Source organism: Saimiri boliviensis, chromosome 7 (assembly GCF_048565385.1).
Source record: "Saimiri boliviensis isolate mSaiBol1 chromosome 7, mSaiBol1.pri, whole genome shotgun sequence".
Taxonomy (NCBI): domain Eukaryota; kingdom Metazoa; phylum Chordata; class Mammalia; order Primates; family Cebidae; genus Saimiri; species Saimiri boliviensis.
This window is the reverse complement of record NC_133455.1, coordinates 23,193,689-23,211,323: the sequence shown is the minus strand read 5'-3', so window position 1 is coordinate 23,211,323 and position 17,635 is coordinate 23,193,689. Positions and strand designations below refer to the sequence as shown.

Below are 17,635 nucleotides of genomic sequence, written 5' to 3'. Positions count from 1 at the left end.
CCAGATAAATGCTCTGACATACCTGGATACCACCTTGTGGCGAGCCCTTGGATGTTGGTCATCTTCACTCACAAATGTCACCATCTTTGTCCTCAGTGCTGGCAGTTTTGTAAAGAAGCCAAGATTGGAGGCTTTCTATGCCTGGGGTGAGGCAAATTGATTAATAACTGTGGGAGGAGGGTGGAGGGTACAGAAGCCATCTGTCATTGCTAGCCTACTTCTGTGGAGAATAGGGCCATGATTTCCAAGTGTCCTTCACTAACTTAAGCTGGGGGGGAAAAAAACTATAAAGGCTACAGATATAAATCTGAATGGCATATTGTACATGTAGAAATTTGTGGTGTTCACTTTTTATCAGAACTAAATCCGGATTCTGGGGCTGGAGGACAGATAAAGCAGAAGTTGTTAATGGTTACGAAGCAAAGGTAAAAGGAAACTCTTAAAATAAGATTTAATATAGCTATTTAGCTTCTATGCAAATGAGGAGTCTGTTCCCATTTTTTTTCATGCATCTGTGCCATGGAGATGCTCTGGGGAATGAGAACTGTCTAATGTGTCTCTCACTTGGATTTTTGATTTTGTCTTATTTGACTTTCAGAAAATGGGATAGCATGTGCTGAGGAGGTCTGTAGCTATGCCAAAGAGAAATAATATTGTAGAGAAATGAGTACAGGTACCAGTTTTTCTGGTAGGAATGACAAGCTAGTCATTCCCTTAATTATTTAAAAAAAAAAGAGGAAGGATTAGACTTCACATGTGTTCAAATATTGTGTAGTAGCTTTTGAGTATCTTTTTTGTTAAATCAGCCTAATTGTAATCAGCATGCTCACAGCCCATTTGCATGACATCAGTGCTTTTAAAACATAGTTGTAATAGTGGAGACGATTGTCAATCCAGTCATCTGGCATTTTGTCAGCTGGAAAGCTCTGTTTCCTGGCCTTTCCTCAGTCCCGCAGTATAACAGGGATTGATGGCTTTTGGTGATGGAGCCCCATGCTGCAGGGTCCTCTGGTGGCCTCTGAGTGAGCACAGAAAGCTTATGTCATGCTCATCAAGATACATTCAGAAGCACTCATCCTAATGCTGAGTGTATTTTCTGCAGCTTTGAATGTTGGGGCTCCTCATGTGGCATGTAGAGAGAATTCTCTGTTAACTGCAGTTACATTTGATTTTCCAGACCACCATATTCTCCAGTCATCCTTGATAACAGAGCATTTACTCTGGCTGTTAAAATAATTTTTGTCAATGCACAGAATGCCTTTTAAATAGTGATTTTCTGGTTTTCTCTAAAGCTCATGTGTCTAGAGAACCTTGTGTTCATTCCTTTCCCTTCTGCCCAGCAGATGGCTGTCTGAGTCATACCAGTATTATAAGATTACTAGCAGAGGCTGTGCGCGGTGGCTCACGCCTGTAATCCCAGCACCTTGGGAGGCCAAGGTGGGCAGTTCGCTTGAGGCCAGGAGTTTGAAACCAGCCTGGCCAATATGATGAAACCCTGTCTTTAGTAAAAATACAAACATTAACCAGTCATGGTAGCATGCGCCTGTAATCCCAGCTACTCTGGAGGCTGAGGCACGAGAATCGCTTAAACCCAGGAGGTGGAAGCTGCAGTGAGCTGATATCATGCCACTACACTCCAGCCTGGGTAACAGAGGGAGACTCTGTCTCAAAAAAAAAAAAAAAAAAAAAAAAGGATTACCAGCAGAAGTACAGGATCCTGATTTGGGTACCTTAGTTTAATAGAAACCCAGGTGGATAGATTGCAGGACATTTGTTTGAGACCGTTTAGCTACAGCAGGGCAAGCAGGAAGATGCAGCCTGTCACTGCTAACTCCTCGGTAGTAAAACTGTCAAACATGGGAAGTAACTGCTGATGCATTTTTCAGTTGATAGTTTATATATTTTCTCTGAAGGATCCTCATGATTGTTAACCATTTCTCATTTTTATTTTGCTGGATTTTTTTTTTTTTTTTTTTTTTTTTTTTTTTTTTTTTTGCTTCAGCATTCTTGCTTTTGCTGTTCTTATTTTTGAAGTTTTGATTCCCTGTCTCACTGTTTTCTTTTGCATACTTCTCTCAGGTTTACACAGTAAACAATGTGAATGTGATCACCAAAATACGCACAGAACATCTGACTGAGGAGGAAAAAAAGAGATATAAAGGTAATCACCATCACCCTCCCACCTTCTGTTTTGTTGTTGTTTTTTAAGTGTAGAGGGAACTCTTTATTGATTGTTAAGTTTAAGGTTAATGTGATTGTGATGGGTTAATCCTAACCCTAAGTAGTTAGTAAACGACTACTTTTTTTTTTTTTTTTTTTTGAGATGGAGTCTAGCCCTGTCACCCAGGCTGGAGAGCAATGGCTCGATCTTGGCTCACTGCAACCTCCACCTCCCAGGTTCAAGAGATTCTCCTGCCTCAGCCTCCTGAGTAGCTGAGATTACACGCACCTACCACCACACCCAGCTAATTTTTTGTATTTTTAGTAGAGACGGAGTTTCACCATGTTGGCCAGGCTGGTCTCAAACTCCTGACATCAGGTGATCCACCTGCCTCGGCCTCCCAAAGTGCTGGGATTATAAGCATGAGCCACTGTGCCCAGCCCCCAACTTATTTATTTATTTATTTATTTATTTATTTATTTTTTTTTTTGAGACGGAGTTTCGCTCTTGTTACCCAGGCTGGAGTGCAATGGCGCGATCTCGGCTCACCGCAACCTCCGCCTCCTGGGCTCAGGCAATTCTCCTGCCTCAGCCTCCTGAGTAGCTGGGATTACAGACATGCGCCACCATGCCCAGCTAATTTTTTGTATTTTTAGTAGAGACGGGGTTTCACCATGTTGACCAGGTTGGTCTCGATCTCTCGACCTCGTGATCCACCCGCCTCGGCCTCCCAAAGTGCTGGGATTACAGGCTTGAGCCACCGCGCCCGGCCCAACTTATTTTTTATAAGAATTTCCTGGCCAAGTGCAGTGGCTCACACCTATCATCCTAGCATTTTGGGAGGCCAAGGTGGGTGGATCACTTGAGCCCAGGAGTTTGAGACCAGCCTGGCCAATATGGTGAAACCCCATCTCTACTAAAAATATAAAAACTAACCAGGCATGGTGGCACACTCCTATAGTCCCAGCTACTTGGGAGGCTGAGGGAGGAGAACTGCTTAAACCCCACAGCAGAGGTTGCATTGAGCCAAGATTGTCTCACTGCACTCCATCTGGGCAACAGAGCTAGACTCTGTTTCAGAAAAGAAAAAGAAAAAAGAATTTCCTTAGTCTGACTCATTCTTGGAGGTGTTTCCCCATAGTTGGCCTCACCTGTAATTAGAGCTATTCATGAGGGCTTGTTTATGTGTTATTGAAAACAGTTGTTGAACTCAGCCAAAAAATGAGATAAGGACATTTGAGAATATTTATCATTGTAATGAGTGATTTAGTCCAAATTATTGTGATGAAAGATTTGGACAGAACTTGGGCTCTGAACAAAAACATTGCCAGTATGTGGTTGCCACATCCCAGCCCCACCAGCAAGGTGGCCTTGTGAAATTACTTCTGCTCTGTGCCTCAGTTTCTTCAGCAGTGAAATGCAGGTGATACCCAATCTTCCTTAGAGTTGTTGAGAGGATTAGATGAGTTACAACGTGCAAGCCTTTAGAATGGCACCTGCAGTATGTGGTAAGTGTGCAGTAATTGTTCACTAGCACCACCACCACCATTGCCTGTACTCCACTTTGACAGATGAAGAAACTGAGACCCAGAACACATGGGTACCGAGGGGCCAAAGTGGGATTGGAATCCAGGTCTGGCTCACTCCAAAATCCAGACTCTTCATTATTCTGCTTTAATTCTTACAACTGTTCATCTAGTTTAGAGATCCTTAGGAAAAGCACCCTATAAAGGATAAATTAGTTTATGGTTATTGTGAATGATTTGATCAGCCAGTCTGTAATTGCATTTCCTAATGCAGGTAGCTTGGACCAGAAATTTTAAGGAAGATCTTTTTTTATAGCCGCAAGTAAGATATAATATTAGACTTTAAACTTCCCCCTTCTCTGCAGCTGACAGGAACCCGCTGGAATCTTTGCTGGGAACTGTGGAACACCAGTTTGGTGCTCAAGGGGTAAGTTGAAGCAGTGAGCCTTCAGTGCAGTTAAATGAAAGGAAACAACATGACTGTGCCGGGGGTGGCATTTAGTGGATCCTGAACAGCCCACTCTGAAAAGACCAAAGATACTCCCAAGCTGGAATTTGAGATACTCTTTTGGAAGAGAATCAGATGAGTGAATCTTCACAAATAAACAAAGATTTTAGAGGAGGGGTAGTGATTATAGAAATCAGGTGTTTTTCCTCTTATAAACAAGGGGCCTCTTTATAGAAATGGAACTTAAAAAGGATTCAGGACTTGATACTGCAACAGAGCACCTTAACAAATTTTTTTTTTTTTTTTTTTTTTTTTGAGACGGAGTTTTGCTCTTGTTACCCAGGCTGGAGTGCAATGGCGCGATCTCGGCTCACCGCAACCTCCGCCTCCTGGGTTCAGGCAATTCTCCTGCCTCAGCCTCCTGAGTAGCTGGAATTACAGGCACGTGCCACCACGCCCAGCTAATTTTTTGTATTTTTAGTAGAGACGGGGTTTCACCATGTTGACCAGGATGGTCTCGATCTCTTGACCTTGTGATCCACCCGCCTCGGCCTCTCAAAGTGCTGGGATTACAGGCTTGAACCACCGCGCCCGGCCCAACAAATATTTTCTTACTCGATGTTCACAGTAACTATATGAACTTGGTACAATGGATGTCCCTACGGGTCAGAAAAATGAAATTACCTTTCCACTGTCAAATATACACAGTGAAACAGCTAGAACTTAAACTCCAAGTTTTCCAAGTCTCATGTACTTTCAGATATTTGTCTCTTTTTTTTTCTTTGCTATAATCAGGGGATAAAAATCCAAAGGAGAATAAAGAAATATTTTTAAATGAAGCAATCTATTAGACTTGCCTTTAGTTTGGTGATACCCTCATAGATTTTCTTGTTCTGTGCAAAAAAGTTAGTGAGTAGAACTTCCTGGTCGGCAGCTGGTTAACATGTCCACTCAGACACTGAGTGCCATAGGCCTTCACTTGTGAACATCATTTGGCATTTCTGACTCTCCTAAGTTCTGGGTCAGCAGGACCTCACCACGGAATGTGCTACGGCAAACAACCCCACAGCCATCACGCCTGACGAGTACTTCAATGAAGAGTTTGATCTGAAAGAAAGGGATATTGGAAGGCCGAAAGAGCTGACCATTAGAACACAGAAGTAAGAGAGGTTCAGCTGCCATTTTCAACCTATGTATGTTTCAGAAGTTGTGCTGTTTTAATGGTGTTATGTTTGATCATTCCTCTGCTCCTTTTTATAAAAAATAATTTAAAAATTAAAGCTGCCGGGCGCTGTGGCTCACGCCTGTAATCCCAGCTCTTAGGGAGGCAGAGGCGGGAGGATAGCTTGAGCCCAGGAGTTCGAGACCTGCCTGGGCAATATAGCGAGACCCCGTTCTCCACAAAAAGGAAAAAAAACCAAAAGACAAAAAAAAAAAAAAAAAAAAAAGCGTAAAAATTAAAGCTAACAGTAGATTGTCATGTTATTAGCTCTTTTCCAAATAGAATATAGATTGGATGTAAGAATTCCTTTTTTTTAAATTGCCAACAAGCTTCAGCTGATCAAATTCAAATGAAACTATTTCCAGCAGCTATCATTTCTTGATGCCTGCTATGAATTAAGGCTGTGATAGCAGCAGGTTGTAATGCAAGTCACTTGCCTTGATTGCCAGATTTTAGGGTGATGAGAATTCCTTGTGGCCCTAGACACTTGACCCTTAATAGGTGTGAATTAAGAGATGACTGGGAAGGGTGTGGAGTGAGGCTGCTGTTGTCTAGCCTACTGCATAGCAGTAATCTCCTTTTCCCATCTGGTGGAGATGGCCTCAGTCTTTTTCTCGGTTGAATTCTACAGGTTTAAAGCAATGCTGTGGATGTGTGAAGAGTTTCCCCTCTCTCTCGTGGAGCAGGTCATTCCCATCATTGACCTAATGGCGCGAACTAGTGCTCATTTTGCAAGACTAAGAGATTTCATCAAATTGGAATTCCCACCTGGATTTCCTGTCAAAATAGGTACTGCTAAATAAATGTCAGCAACACTTAGAGGTCTGCCCTTGTATGTGGGTGGCAGGATGCTTCAGGGAATTGGAGTGCTTTAGATCCAAGTAGCTTATAGACATAATGGAGGAGGTCAGAATTCTCCTGTGGTTTAATTTGAACTAAAGAAGTGTGATGGGTGGTTCATTTTGCATATCAAAATTAAGAGATCTCCAACCATCAGTTTTATTTGCAAATGGTCTGACAGGTGTAAAAAGGCATAAAAACATGACAGTCATTGTTTTAATGTCAAACCTTATTTCAGTGAGACTTCAAATTAGATAATTATTTGAGAAAGACAGTTGACACCAAGATCCTTTGATACATAAGTATGATCTGTGTCCCAAGCTGGTATACATAATGCAGTATATGTCTATATTATACGTATTACTCATGAACAATATTAATTTTGGATAGTTGTATGTTCATGATACTTGAATCCTGGCTCAATCACTTACTATGATCTAGGAGAAAATACATAATTCTTTCTCTCTCTCTCTTTTTTTTTTTTTTTTTTTTTTTTTTTTTTTGAGACACAGTCTTGCTCTGCCACCCAGGCTGGAATGCAGTGCTGCGATCTTGACTCACTGCAACCTCTGCCTCCTGGGTTCAAGTGATTCTCCTACTTCAGCCTCCGAATATCTGGGATTACTGACACGCATCACCATGCCCAGCTAATTTTTGTATTTTTAGTAGAGACAGGGTTTATCATGTAGTTCAGGCTGGTCTCAAACTCCTGACCTAATGATCTGCCTGCCTCAGCCTACCAAAGTGCTGGGATTACAGGCATCAGCCACTGTGCCCAGCCAAAAATACGTAACTCTCAACCTCAGTTTTTGGAGAGGGCTATTATGAGGCATAAATAAAATCATACTTATCAAAGTGCTTGGCATATAGTAAGCATTTAGTAAATTATAACTATTATTGTTATTCTCAGTAAAGTTTACTTAACAAAAGTTTTTATTTTGTTAGAAATTCCCTTGTTTCATGTCTTAAATGCACGGATTACATTTGGAAATGTTAATGGCTGTAGCACTGCTGAAGAATCTGTATCTCAAAATGTGGAAGGGACCCAGGCTGATTCAGGTAAAATAAATAAATAAATAAAAAGTTGAGTTTTGTTATTTGAAAAAAATGTTATAATAGGGTTGTCATATTCATAATTCACTCTGAAGCTGGACTATCTGAGGGAGTAGATGTCTGTTGGATGAAAGAAAATTTCAGATTTTGTTTAAGCAAAAACATGTAGAATATGTATGATCCTAGTTATATTAAAAAGACAAGATGTTCTTAAAAATCAGCTTTATTAAGGTGTAAAAATAAAATGCTCTCATTTTAACTGTGACAGTTGAATGCATTGCATTTTTTAAAAACAGAATCTTTCTCTGTCACCCTGGCTGGAGGGCAGTGGCATGATCTTGGCTCACTATAGCCTCTGTCTCCCAGGCTCAGGTGATTTTCCTGCCTAGGCTCCCAAGTAGCTGGGAATACAGGTGTGTGCCATCACGCCTGGCTGATTTTTCTATTTTTAGTAGGGACTGGGTTTCACCATGTTGGCCAGGCTGATCTGGAACTCCTGACCTCGAGTAATCTGCTCACTTTGGCCTCCCAAAGTGCTGGTGTAAGCCACCATACCCAGCCACGGTTTGACAAATGCATCTATGTAACCACCACCACAATCAAGATAGACAGCATTTCTATCTGCCCCCAAATTTCCTCACGCCCTTTGCCAGCCATACAATTTGTATGTTTAAGTGCAATTGTAAATGCACTTATTTTTTAAATTTCATTTTCTAGTTAGTATATAGAAATATAATTGAGTTTTATATTTTGACCTTGAATCTTTTTAAAAAAATTTTTTAATCTTTTTTCTTGCACAATTGCATGGCCAGGATTGACCTTACTTATCTTGTAATATGGCTGAATTTACTTGTCTTAACACTTTTTTGTAGAGAATTTCTTACATATATGGTCATGTTGTCTATTAATAAAATTTTACTTTTTACTCTCCAATCGTTAAGCTTTTTAATTCTTTTTCTTTCCTAATTGCACTGGCTAGGACTTCTAGTACAATGTTTTTGTTTTTGTTTTTGTTTTTGTTTTTTTTTTTTTGAGATGGAGTTTCACTCTTGTTACCCAGGCTGGAGTGCAATGGCACGATCTCGGCTCACCGCAACCTCCGCCTCCTGGGTTCAGGCAATTCTCCTGTCTCAGCCTCCCGAGTAGCTGGGATTACAGGCACGCACAACCATACCCAGCTAATTTTTTGTATTTTTAGTAGAGACGGGGTTTCACCTTGTTGACCAGGATGGTCTCGATCTCTTGACCTCGTGATCCACCCGCCTCGGCCTCCTAAAGTGCTGGGATTACAGGCGTGAGCCACCGCGCCCGGCCGACTTCTAGTACAATGTTGAGTAAGAGTGTTAAGAATGGCTGTCCTTGGCCGGGCGCGGTGGCTCAAGCCTGTAATCCCAGCACTTTGGGAGGCTGAGGCGGGTGGATCATGAGGTCGAGAGATCGAGACCATCCTGGTCAACAAGGTGAAACCCCGTCTCTACTAAAAATACAAAAAGTTAGCTGGGCATGGTGGCGCGTGCCTGTAATCCCAGCTACTCAGGAGGCTGAGGCAGGAGAATTGCCTGAGCCCAGGAGGCGGAGGTTGCAGTGAGCCGAGATCGCGCCATTGCACTCCAGCCTGGGTAACAAGAGCAAAACTCCGTCTCAAAAAAAAAAAAAATTAAATAAAGAATGGCTGTCCTTGTCTTGTTCCTGCTTCTACGGGAGGAAGGATTGTTGTGCTTTTAGGTATGATGATAGCTGTGTAGGTGTTTTTGTAAATGTCACTTACTAGTTGGAGGACAATATTCTCTTACATTCCTAGTTTGCTGAGAGTTATTACCATTTTTAAGTATTGATTTTTGTGAGATGTTTTTTGAGACTATTGAGATGGTCCTTTGTTTTTCCCCTGTAGTCTACCAGTAGGAGGAATTAAAAGATAGCATTTTAATGTATATAAATTAAGACTTCAAATAAAAACAGTTGAACTCAACAATAATATATAACCTTACTTTCCCATATGGCAATAAAGTTGGGTGATTGGTGTTCATGAAGTTGCACAGCTAAGGAACACGCATGCGCTTTTGGCAGGAAGAGGAAATTGGTATAGGTCCTTGAAGAAAATATTTGGCATTACTGTGTAAACTGAAGATATGTATGACCTAACAATTCCGAGATGTGTACCCTAAAGAAACTTAGGCACGTGAGCATCTGGAGACCCCAATATTGGGCAGCAGCATCCATTCATAACAGCAGAAACCTGGAAACGACCCAAATGTCCTGAGATGATAGAATGTGCTGTTGTGCTCTATTAATACAACAGATTAACATATAGTACTGAACATAAACATTTATAGCTATATTTGTCTAAACTTTTGGATTTCAAAAACTTGATGAATGAAGAAAATCCAATTTGAAGAATAAATTTCATATGATTCCATTTATGTAGAGTTCACAAACAGGCTAATGCAAACTATTAGGATGATATGGCGAACTCCAGAGAAGAGCTAGGCAGTGAAAACACTATTTGTATTATGTGTTTACCTCTGGAGAGGAAGAAGGGGATGTTGTTAACAAGGGATGTGCCTGCGGTATGGTGTTGATAGTGCTGTGTGTCTGAGGGTAGGTAGAGGGCACACAGGCATTTGTTTTATTAGTATCATTTTTCTTTTAAGTGTTCAGATAGTTTATATATACTGTCTTTTATATATTTACCATGTATCTTCATGCAAAAGGAAGAAACACATCAGTATGACTGTGCATATGTGTTTAGGGGGAGAAATTTTCACTTTTCATTTTACAGTCTTGTGTATTTTTTTATGACTGTATTCATTTTTTTCACTAAAATCAAGGCAAAAAGAAAAAAGCTGTATTCTGGCACTTTTTTCTGTCATGCTTCCTCAGAATCTCTCATATAATAGTAAGCCTTGATTATTATAATTTTGAGCCTTTTTTTTATAATGTAAAACATGTTTGCAAAAAGTTGGAGTGGAAATGTATTGTAATTGACTCAGACACTGGACAGTTACCTTTTGTGTTTCAGCTTCCCACATCACCAACTTTGAGGTTGATCAATCTGTGTTTGAAATTCCTGAATCTTACTACGTTCAAGACAATGGCAGAAATGTGCATTTGCAAGACGAAGATTACGAGATAATGCAGTTTGCCATCCAGCAAAGTCTGCTGGAGTCCAGCAGGAGCCAGGTGTGTTTATCAGAATAAATGGCAGGGCTTGGGAGGTCTTACCCTATGGGTTAGCCTCAGTATTTGGCTAATCTGAAAGACTTATTCTAAATATCAAGTTTGACACATTCATGGTATTTGCATAGATTATACTTTATGCATCTGGTCTTCTTGCAAAAGCTTGTTATGTAAGAGACCATCTACGTAATCCCAGTCAGCACCATTCACAAGATGTCTTCAGGCAGACTTTCCTTTCCCTCATATTCATGTACATAGCTTGTAATTCTGTACTTTTCTAGATGTGCTTTATCTTCTTCTAGTACGCAGTAAATTCACGCTGATTCACACTATCATATTTTTCCTAGAGGATTATCTATGTGTTAGTAGTCTCAGATGAAGGTAGTGAAGTGGATTTGAATCGCACTCGCTCCACAACGGGTACCATCTCCCTGAACTCTCTCTGGGTCTATAGTGAAACAGAAAGCGAAAGATGGGACAGACCTGTGTAAGCAGAGGGATGTGTGTGTGTATTTGTGTGTGTGGTCTCCCTATGCTGCATGTGTGTGTATGTGTATGTGATTAGTCTCCCTATGCTGTGTGTGTGTGTGTGTGTGTGTGTGTGTGTGTGTGGTCTCCCTATACTGCATGTGTGTGTATGTGTGTGTGATTAGTCTCCCTATGCTGTGTGTGTATTTGTGTGTGTGTGTGTGTGTGTGTGTGGTCTCCCTATGCTGCATGTGTGTGTGGTCTCCCTATGCTGCATGTATGTGTGGTCTCCCTATGCTGCATGTGTGTGTATGTGTGTGTGATTAGTCTCCCTATGCTCTGTGTGTGTGTGTGTGTGTGTGTGTGTGTGTGTGTGGTCTCCCTATACTGCATGTGTGTATGTGTGTGTGATTAGTCTCCCTATGCTGTGTGTTTTTGTGTGTGTGTGTGTGTGTGTGTGTGTGGTCTCCCTATGCTGCATGTGTATGTGGTCTCCCTATACTGCATGTGTGTGTATGTGTGTGTGATTAGTCTCCCTATGCTGTGTGTGTGTGTGTGTGTGTGTGTGTGTGGTCTCCCTATACTGCATGTGTGTATGTGTGTGTGATTAGTCTCCCTATGCTGTGTGTATTTGTGTGTATGTGTGTGTGTGTGTGTGTGTGTGTGGTCTCCCTATGCTGCATGTGTATGTGGTCTCCCTATACTGCATGTGTGTGTATGTGTGTGTGATTAGTCTCCCTATGCTGTGTGTGTGTGTGTGTGTGTGTGTGTGTGTGTGGTCTCCCTATACTGCATGTGTGTATGTGTGTGTGATTAGTCTCCCTATGCTGTGTGTGTGTGTGTGTGTGTGTAGTCTCCCTATGCTGCATGTGTGTGTAGTCTCCCTATGCTGTGTGTGTGTGGTCTCCCTATACTGCATGTGTGTGTATGTGTGTGTGATTAGTCTTCCTATGCTGTGTGTGTGTGTGTGTGTGTGTGTGTGGTCTCCCTATACTGCATGTGTGTGTATGTGTGTGTGATTAGTCTCCCTATGCTGTGTGTGTGTGTGTGTGTGTGGTCTCCCTATACTGCATGTGTGTGTATGTGTGTGTGATTAGTCTCCCTATGCTGTGTGTGTGTGGGGGGGGTCTCCCTATGCTACGTGTGTGTGGTCTCCCTATGCTGCGTGTGTGTGTGTGTGTGTGATCAGTCTCCTATGCTGTGTGTGTGAGTGTGTGTGATTAGTCTCTCTGTGTTGCCCAAGTTGGAGTGCAGTGGCTGTTTACAGGCATGATCATAGTGCACCCTCAAACTCCTGGGTTCAAGAGATCCTCCCACCTCGGCCTCCCAGGTAGCTGGGACTAAAGTCATGCACCACTGCGCCCAGTAGAATGGTTTCCTTTTATGGTTGTATGTGGTTCTCCCTCCACATCTCTCCTTCCTGGCACAGACCAAGCCTTGAGGTCCTCCTCCCCTAACATCAGCTCCTTCCATCTCCTCCCTTCCATGGCTCCTGGTTCTACTAGGGTAGAGTCTGGTCTGCCTCCAGCACCCTCTGGTGTGTCCTGGGTTCCTGCAGTCCATTTATTTGTTAATTGGCTTTTTCTTTCCTTCCATTCTTCATTCAGATGTTTGCAGAATACCTACTCTGTGCCAGGCTCTGTGCCAGGTGCTGGGAATTAATTCTCTGGGGCAGCAGCCCCTGCCCTCACAGGGCTGCTGCTTTAAAAACAGTACTCACACTCCAGCATCCTCACTGGCTCAAGCTTAACGGCTTTCTGGTTTTATTCCTGAGTCTCAGTGCTTGTGTAATGTGAATCTACCTTCTTCACTTACCCCGCCACCATCATGGCCCTATTCTCAGACCTATTCAGTTTTCGGAGGCTGCTAGGCTGAGGGCCTGGCCCTACAGCAAGCATGTTCCCTTTGGGAGGCCTCCTGGGAGAAGACCCACCCCTGGACATCATTGTCAGCCTGGTATGCTTTTCCTTTTTCTATGTAAGTGAACTTAGCTCCCCCTGCCAGCTCCCGAGTAGCTACATAAAGCTTGTTGACCATAAGTTTTAACAAGGGGAATAGCCAGTCAAAGACCACCACTATTGAATTGCGTCTTCTTATCTTGCCCTAGAAGAATTACTGACTGGGTGCAGTGGCCCATGCCTATAATCCCAGCACTTTGGGAGGCTGAGGTGGGAGGATTGACTGAGCCCAGGAGTTTGAGACCAGCCTGGGCAACATAGTGAGATCCTATCTTTACCAAAAAAAAAATTTTTTTTTTTTTTCATTTTTGAGACAGAATGTCATTCTTTTGCCCAGGCTGGAGTGCAGTGGCACAATATTGGCTCACTGCAACCTCTGCCTCCCAGGTTCAAGTGATTCTTCTGCCTCAGCCTCCCAAGTAGCTAGGATTACAGGTGGCCACCACCACACCTGGCTAATTTTTGTATTTTTAGTAGCAATGGGGTTTCACCATGTTGGCCAGGCTGATGTCAAACTCCTGGCCTCAAGTGATCTGCCCGCCTTGGCCTCCCAAATTATTCGGTTGAGGTGTGAGCCACTGTGCCCAGCCTCTACGAAAAATTTTTAAAAACCAAGTATGGTGATGTGCACCTGTATTCCCAACTAGTCAGGAGGCTGAGGTGGGAGGATTTCTTGTGTCCAGGAGGTCAAGGCTGCAGTGAGCTACAGTCACACCGCTACACTTGAGCCTGGACAAGAGTGCGACCCTATCTCTAAAAAAACCCGAAAACCTGCTTGGGTCACTTGAACTTTGCCCAGAGTTAGCTGTGGTTTTGTTTTTCGTTTTGTATATCTTCCATGTGGGTTAGCTGTATTTAATAGATTGATTTTGTAGAAAAGAATGAGAAGGTTGTGGCTGTGAATTAGGCTGTGGCATGTTACTACCTGCCACTTAGGTGTTGTTTTTGAGGTAACCCAAGTCCCTGTTAATTTTTTACACAGCACTCTCAATAATGGGCATGGAAAGACTTTTAATTTGGTTCTTGCTGCCATCGTTTCCTTACCAGAATGGCACCAATTTCTCCTAAGACGTATTCATGTCTGTCACATTTGTCTTTGCCAGGAACTTTCAGGACCAGCTTCGAATGGAGGGATCAGCCAGACAAATACCTATGATGCCCAGTATGAGAGGTGATTGACATGACTCTGGTTAAGCCAGGGTGGACACAGGCACTTAGCAGGCGGGCAGACGCATGGCACTGTGCATTTGGTCCCCAGGCAGATGCATGGTGCCACACACTGGCAGGAAAGACTAGAAAAGTGTTGGCTCTCCTGCTTCCTCTTGTGGCAATTACTCATATAATAAACTTGCTAGACTCTTGATAGCAAGTTTCCAGGAATGGGTGATAGAATTGCTGACTGGTTCACAGGTCAGTGCCACTGGGGACGGGTATTGAGTCAGTGTTTTTTGATTGGTTTGATCTCCTGTGAAGGATGTATGATCACAGGGTCTAGATGTCCTCAGTGGGAAGTTTATATAATTGTAAAGATAAAGAAGTTTAGGGAAACAGCTCCAGAGATTACAGGAGAAACTGCAAGGATTCATTTTACAATGACTTTTCTTATACTTTAGGGGTCTGTGAGAGCCTGTTGGTGAAGAACCTGAGTTTTGCTTTAAAACAGATTCAAGTTTAATTCCCGGCCCTATCACTTACTGGTTGGGTGGTCTTGGGGGGCAGGAGAGTGGGGTTTCTTACCTGTACACAGCACCTATGCCCCCAGAGTTATTTGGGATTCAATGGCATCATGCATATTAAATGCCTGTCACAGTGTGCCCCTGGTAAGCAGTTAAGAAATGCAGTTGTTGCTGCCACCATGATGATGATAGTAGTGACTCTCCCTTTTTTCCTGTTTTCCAACCCAGGGCCATCCAGGAGAGCCTCCTCAGCAGCACGGAAGGCCTGTGCCCCAGCGCCCAGAGTGAGACAAGCCGTTTTGATAACGACTTGCAGTTGGCCATGGAGCTCTCTGCCAAAGAGCTGGAGGAATGGGAGCTCCGGCTCCAGGAGGAAGAGGCTGAGCTCCAGCAGGTCTTACAGCTATCACTCACTGACAAATAGACCTTTCGGTCCATAGGCTGCACAAAGCAGAGGCTCTGGGCTGTCACAGATGCTGTGCCAACCAGGGCCCTGGGGCTGAGGGCCTGTACCTCACATGCACGCAGCAGACAACAGCTGCCCCTTCTTTATGCAGAGGTGCAGAACCAGGGACTCCCAGGCCCATCCAGGCTGCTCCCTGAGGTGGAGAAGGGACCAGGGATTGCAGGCCCCATCTCCAGGCTGAGGGGAGGAGAGCATCGTCACTTTCCATTAGCTATATTGGCTTGCAGGTCACATTTTTACTACCAGCTTTAGACAAAACCCCAATCCCCGCAGGTTTGTAGATAAATTTTTATCAGAACAAGTTATTGCAGAGTCAGGGTGCTTTTATATATGAGAGCAGCAGCAGCAGCAGCCTTTGTGGAGTGTGGTCTATGAGAATTGGAGACACTTCTTTACTATTCACCAAAGAAATGGGTAATCTGTGCTGATCTACTCTTTACCTTTTTACAGGGTTTCTAGGACATTGTCATTATTCTTCCTTCATCTCCATCTGATTCCATTCCTTCCACACCTAGCTAAAGTTAGAGGAGATACATATAGGATCTATTTTAGATTATTATTAACTATTTGCATCAAATTAAGATACACAAATGGCCATGGATGTTGCCTCAGCCTTAAACATTACTAATAGTTTCATATCACCTCACTGCATGCATCAGGGGATCAGATTTGAATTTGTAAAGGCAATTCTTTTGAGAGCAGGATTCTCCAGGTTAAATCAAAGGCAGCTAATCCTGTCCCTGAAGGAGCAGCTAGGAGAAACTGAGGCTTATTCTTGAAGTAGGCAAGCTGGCCAAATATTGGAACACACAGAACCAAACCAGGTGTGTTCTGCTCCGGCACGAGTGAAGGCTTTCCTCGTAGACACCTAGGAAGAGCCCACTGCATGCCCTAGACTCACTCCAGAGAAAGGATGGACTTGCAACCAGAAAGGGAGCTGAAAACAACGGAGCTCCAGGGCTCTTCATTCAAAAGGGAAAATGATGATTCCACGTTGCTTTTTAGAGTTCAAATCAACATCCTTTCTGGATAAATATATTTTTTAAGAGAATCTTTTTATTATTTGTAAAAGGTATAAAAACAACTACTCCCATCAGTAGCAATACAAGGTTACTCATTTTAACCAGATTTTCTCAGGCCTTTTTTGGATAACTTTAGTAGTTGACTCTCTTTTGTCAAATCCTCCTGTAAATAACCATCGCGGCATAGCGCAACATACAGAACCCTGGGGTTACAGCTGAGGGCGCTGCTCGCTGTGGCCCGTGTATTCATTCCCACAGGCTGCACTGAAATCACCTGGTAAACAATACCCTCCTCCATTTTGCGTCTATTTCCTCTGTTGTGCTTCTTTGGGGATAGGAAGAGAAACATAAACTACTGTTCCAGTTAACGTCTGTATCATACAGTTAGTATTGCCAGTGAAACGTTCCTAGACACAAAGAATTGTGCTCTTAATTCCACTTCACCATCTGCCTTTTCTTTTCTTTTGTCATGGTCTGACCAAAATTCCTTCTCTGCACGTGAGGCCAGTATAGGCAACGTCATATTTATTTCGAATACACAGTGTGGCTTTTGTTTACCTGGTGTTTACCGTGAGCAAAGACACTTCTTGGAATGGCTGCAGCGAGGCCATGTCCTTGGCTCACGAAGGTGACGCGTAGATAATTTCTGTGTCTGCATTCCACTGCTCTGCTCCCCAAGGCCCTTGCCTTTCTCCCCAGGAATTCACTTAAAAAGGGACTGAGCGTTGTGTTAAACTGTTGCAGCGTTTTTCCTATGTGTTCACTCTAAAAATGCAAATAAAGACTGCTTCCTTAGAGGGTGCTTCTACAATATTCCAGTCTTTGAGTCGTTTTTCTTTTCAGTTTTTTCTAGTCACTGGATGTACCCACACTTCCTGTTACGTATGTCAGTAGAACCTTAAAATGCCTCACTCACATCACTCAGTTCATCACTGCAAAGGTGGCATCCTCCTCCCGGCCTTCCTACCCAGGTTAACAGGCCTCATGCTGCTCGTTTCAAATGGCAACTAAAAACAAGCCAGCGTCGGGCTATTTGGGCACCCCTGTGGTCCTCCTGGAGGTGAACTGGCTCTCATGGGGTAAGGGAAGGCCAGCCAACATCAAAGCTCTGCATCAGTGCTCTCCCTTGAAGCCAGACTGCTTTGTGAGGCTGCTCCTAGAGGTCCAGATGATAAGTCTTCTACCTCTTCCTATACCTAAATAGGCTGGTACCAAAAACAACAATGGTAGTGGCCAGTAGAAATGAATGGGTTCCAGAAACAAGGCTGTATTTCCAGGAAGATGTAAAGGAGCTGCTTTGCTTTTGGGGGAAAGTAAAGATCAATACTTGAAGCCACAAGGACACTGTGAAGAAAACCATTACTCTTTAAGGTCAGAGGTGCAATGCCTATGGATTACTTAACTAAAAACTAAAAAGCTAAGTTTGAGTGGCCCAGTATCAACAGGAACTTTTTTTTTTTTTTTCCTGAGATGGAGTTTCACTCTTGTTACCCAGGCTGGAGTGCAATGGTGCCATCTTGGCTCACTGCAACCTCCTCCTCCCAGGTTCAAACGATTCTCCTGCCTCAGCCTCCCAAGAAGCTGGGATTACAGGTGTGTGCTACCATGCCAATGTATT

At 43.1% G+C, this 17,635-nt stretch overlaps 1 protein-coding gene across 3 annotated transcripts in view; it reads left to right on the top strand.

Moving 5' to 3' along the window:
- ANKRD13A (ankyrin repeat domain 13A) overlaps positions 1 to 16,830 on the top strand; it is a 42,104-nt gene extending 25,274 nt beyond the window's left edge. For 2 of the 3 annotated variants that reach the window (XM_074402258.1, XM_039471982.2), the window contains exons 7-15: positions 359 to 425; positions 2,080 to 2,161; positions 4,053 to 4,114; positions 5,162 to 5,295; positions 5,989 to 6,146; positions 7,143 to 7,256; positions 10,270 to 10,430; positions 13,957 to 14,024; positions 14,758 to 16,830. In XM_074402258.1, the coding sequence (XP_074258359.1) occupies positions 359 to 425; positions 2,080 to 2,161; positions 4,053 to 4,114; positions 5,162 to 5,295; positions 5,989 to 6,146; positions 7,143 to 7,256; positions 10,270 to 10,430; positions 13,957 to 14,024; positions 14,758 to 14,953 (1,042 nt within the window). In that variant the 3' untranslated portion in view covers positions 14,954 to 16,830. The remainder of the gene's footprint in view (positions 1 to 358; positions 426 to 2,079; positions 2,162 to 4,052; positions 4,115 to 5,161; positions 5,296 to 5,988; positions 6,147 to 7,142; positions 7,257 to 10,269; positions 10,431 to 13,956; positions 14,025 to 14,757) is intronic. The other variant, XM_039471983.2, reaches the window with a different exon arrangement.
- The last annotated feature ends 805 nt before the right edge of the window (positions 16,831 to 17,635 follow it).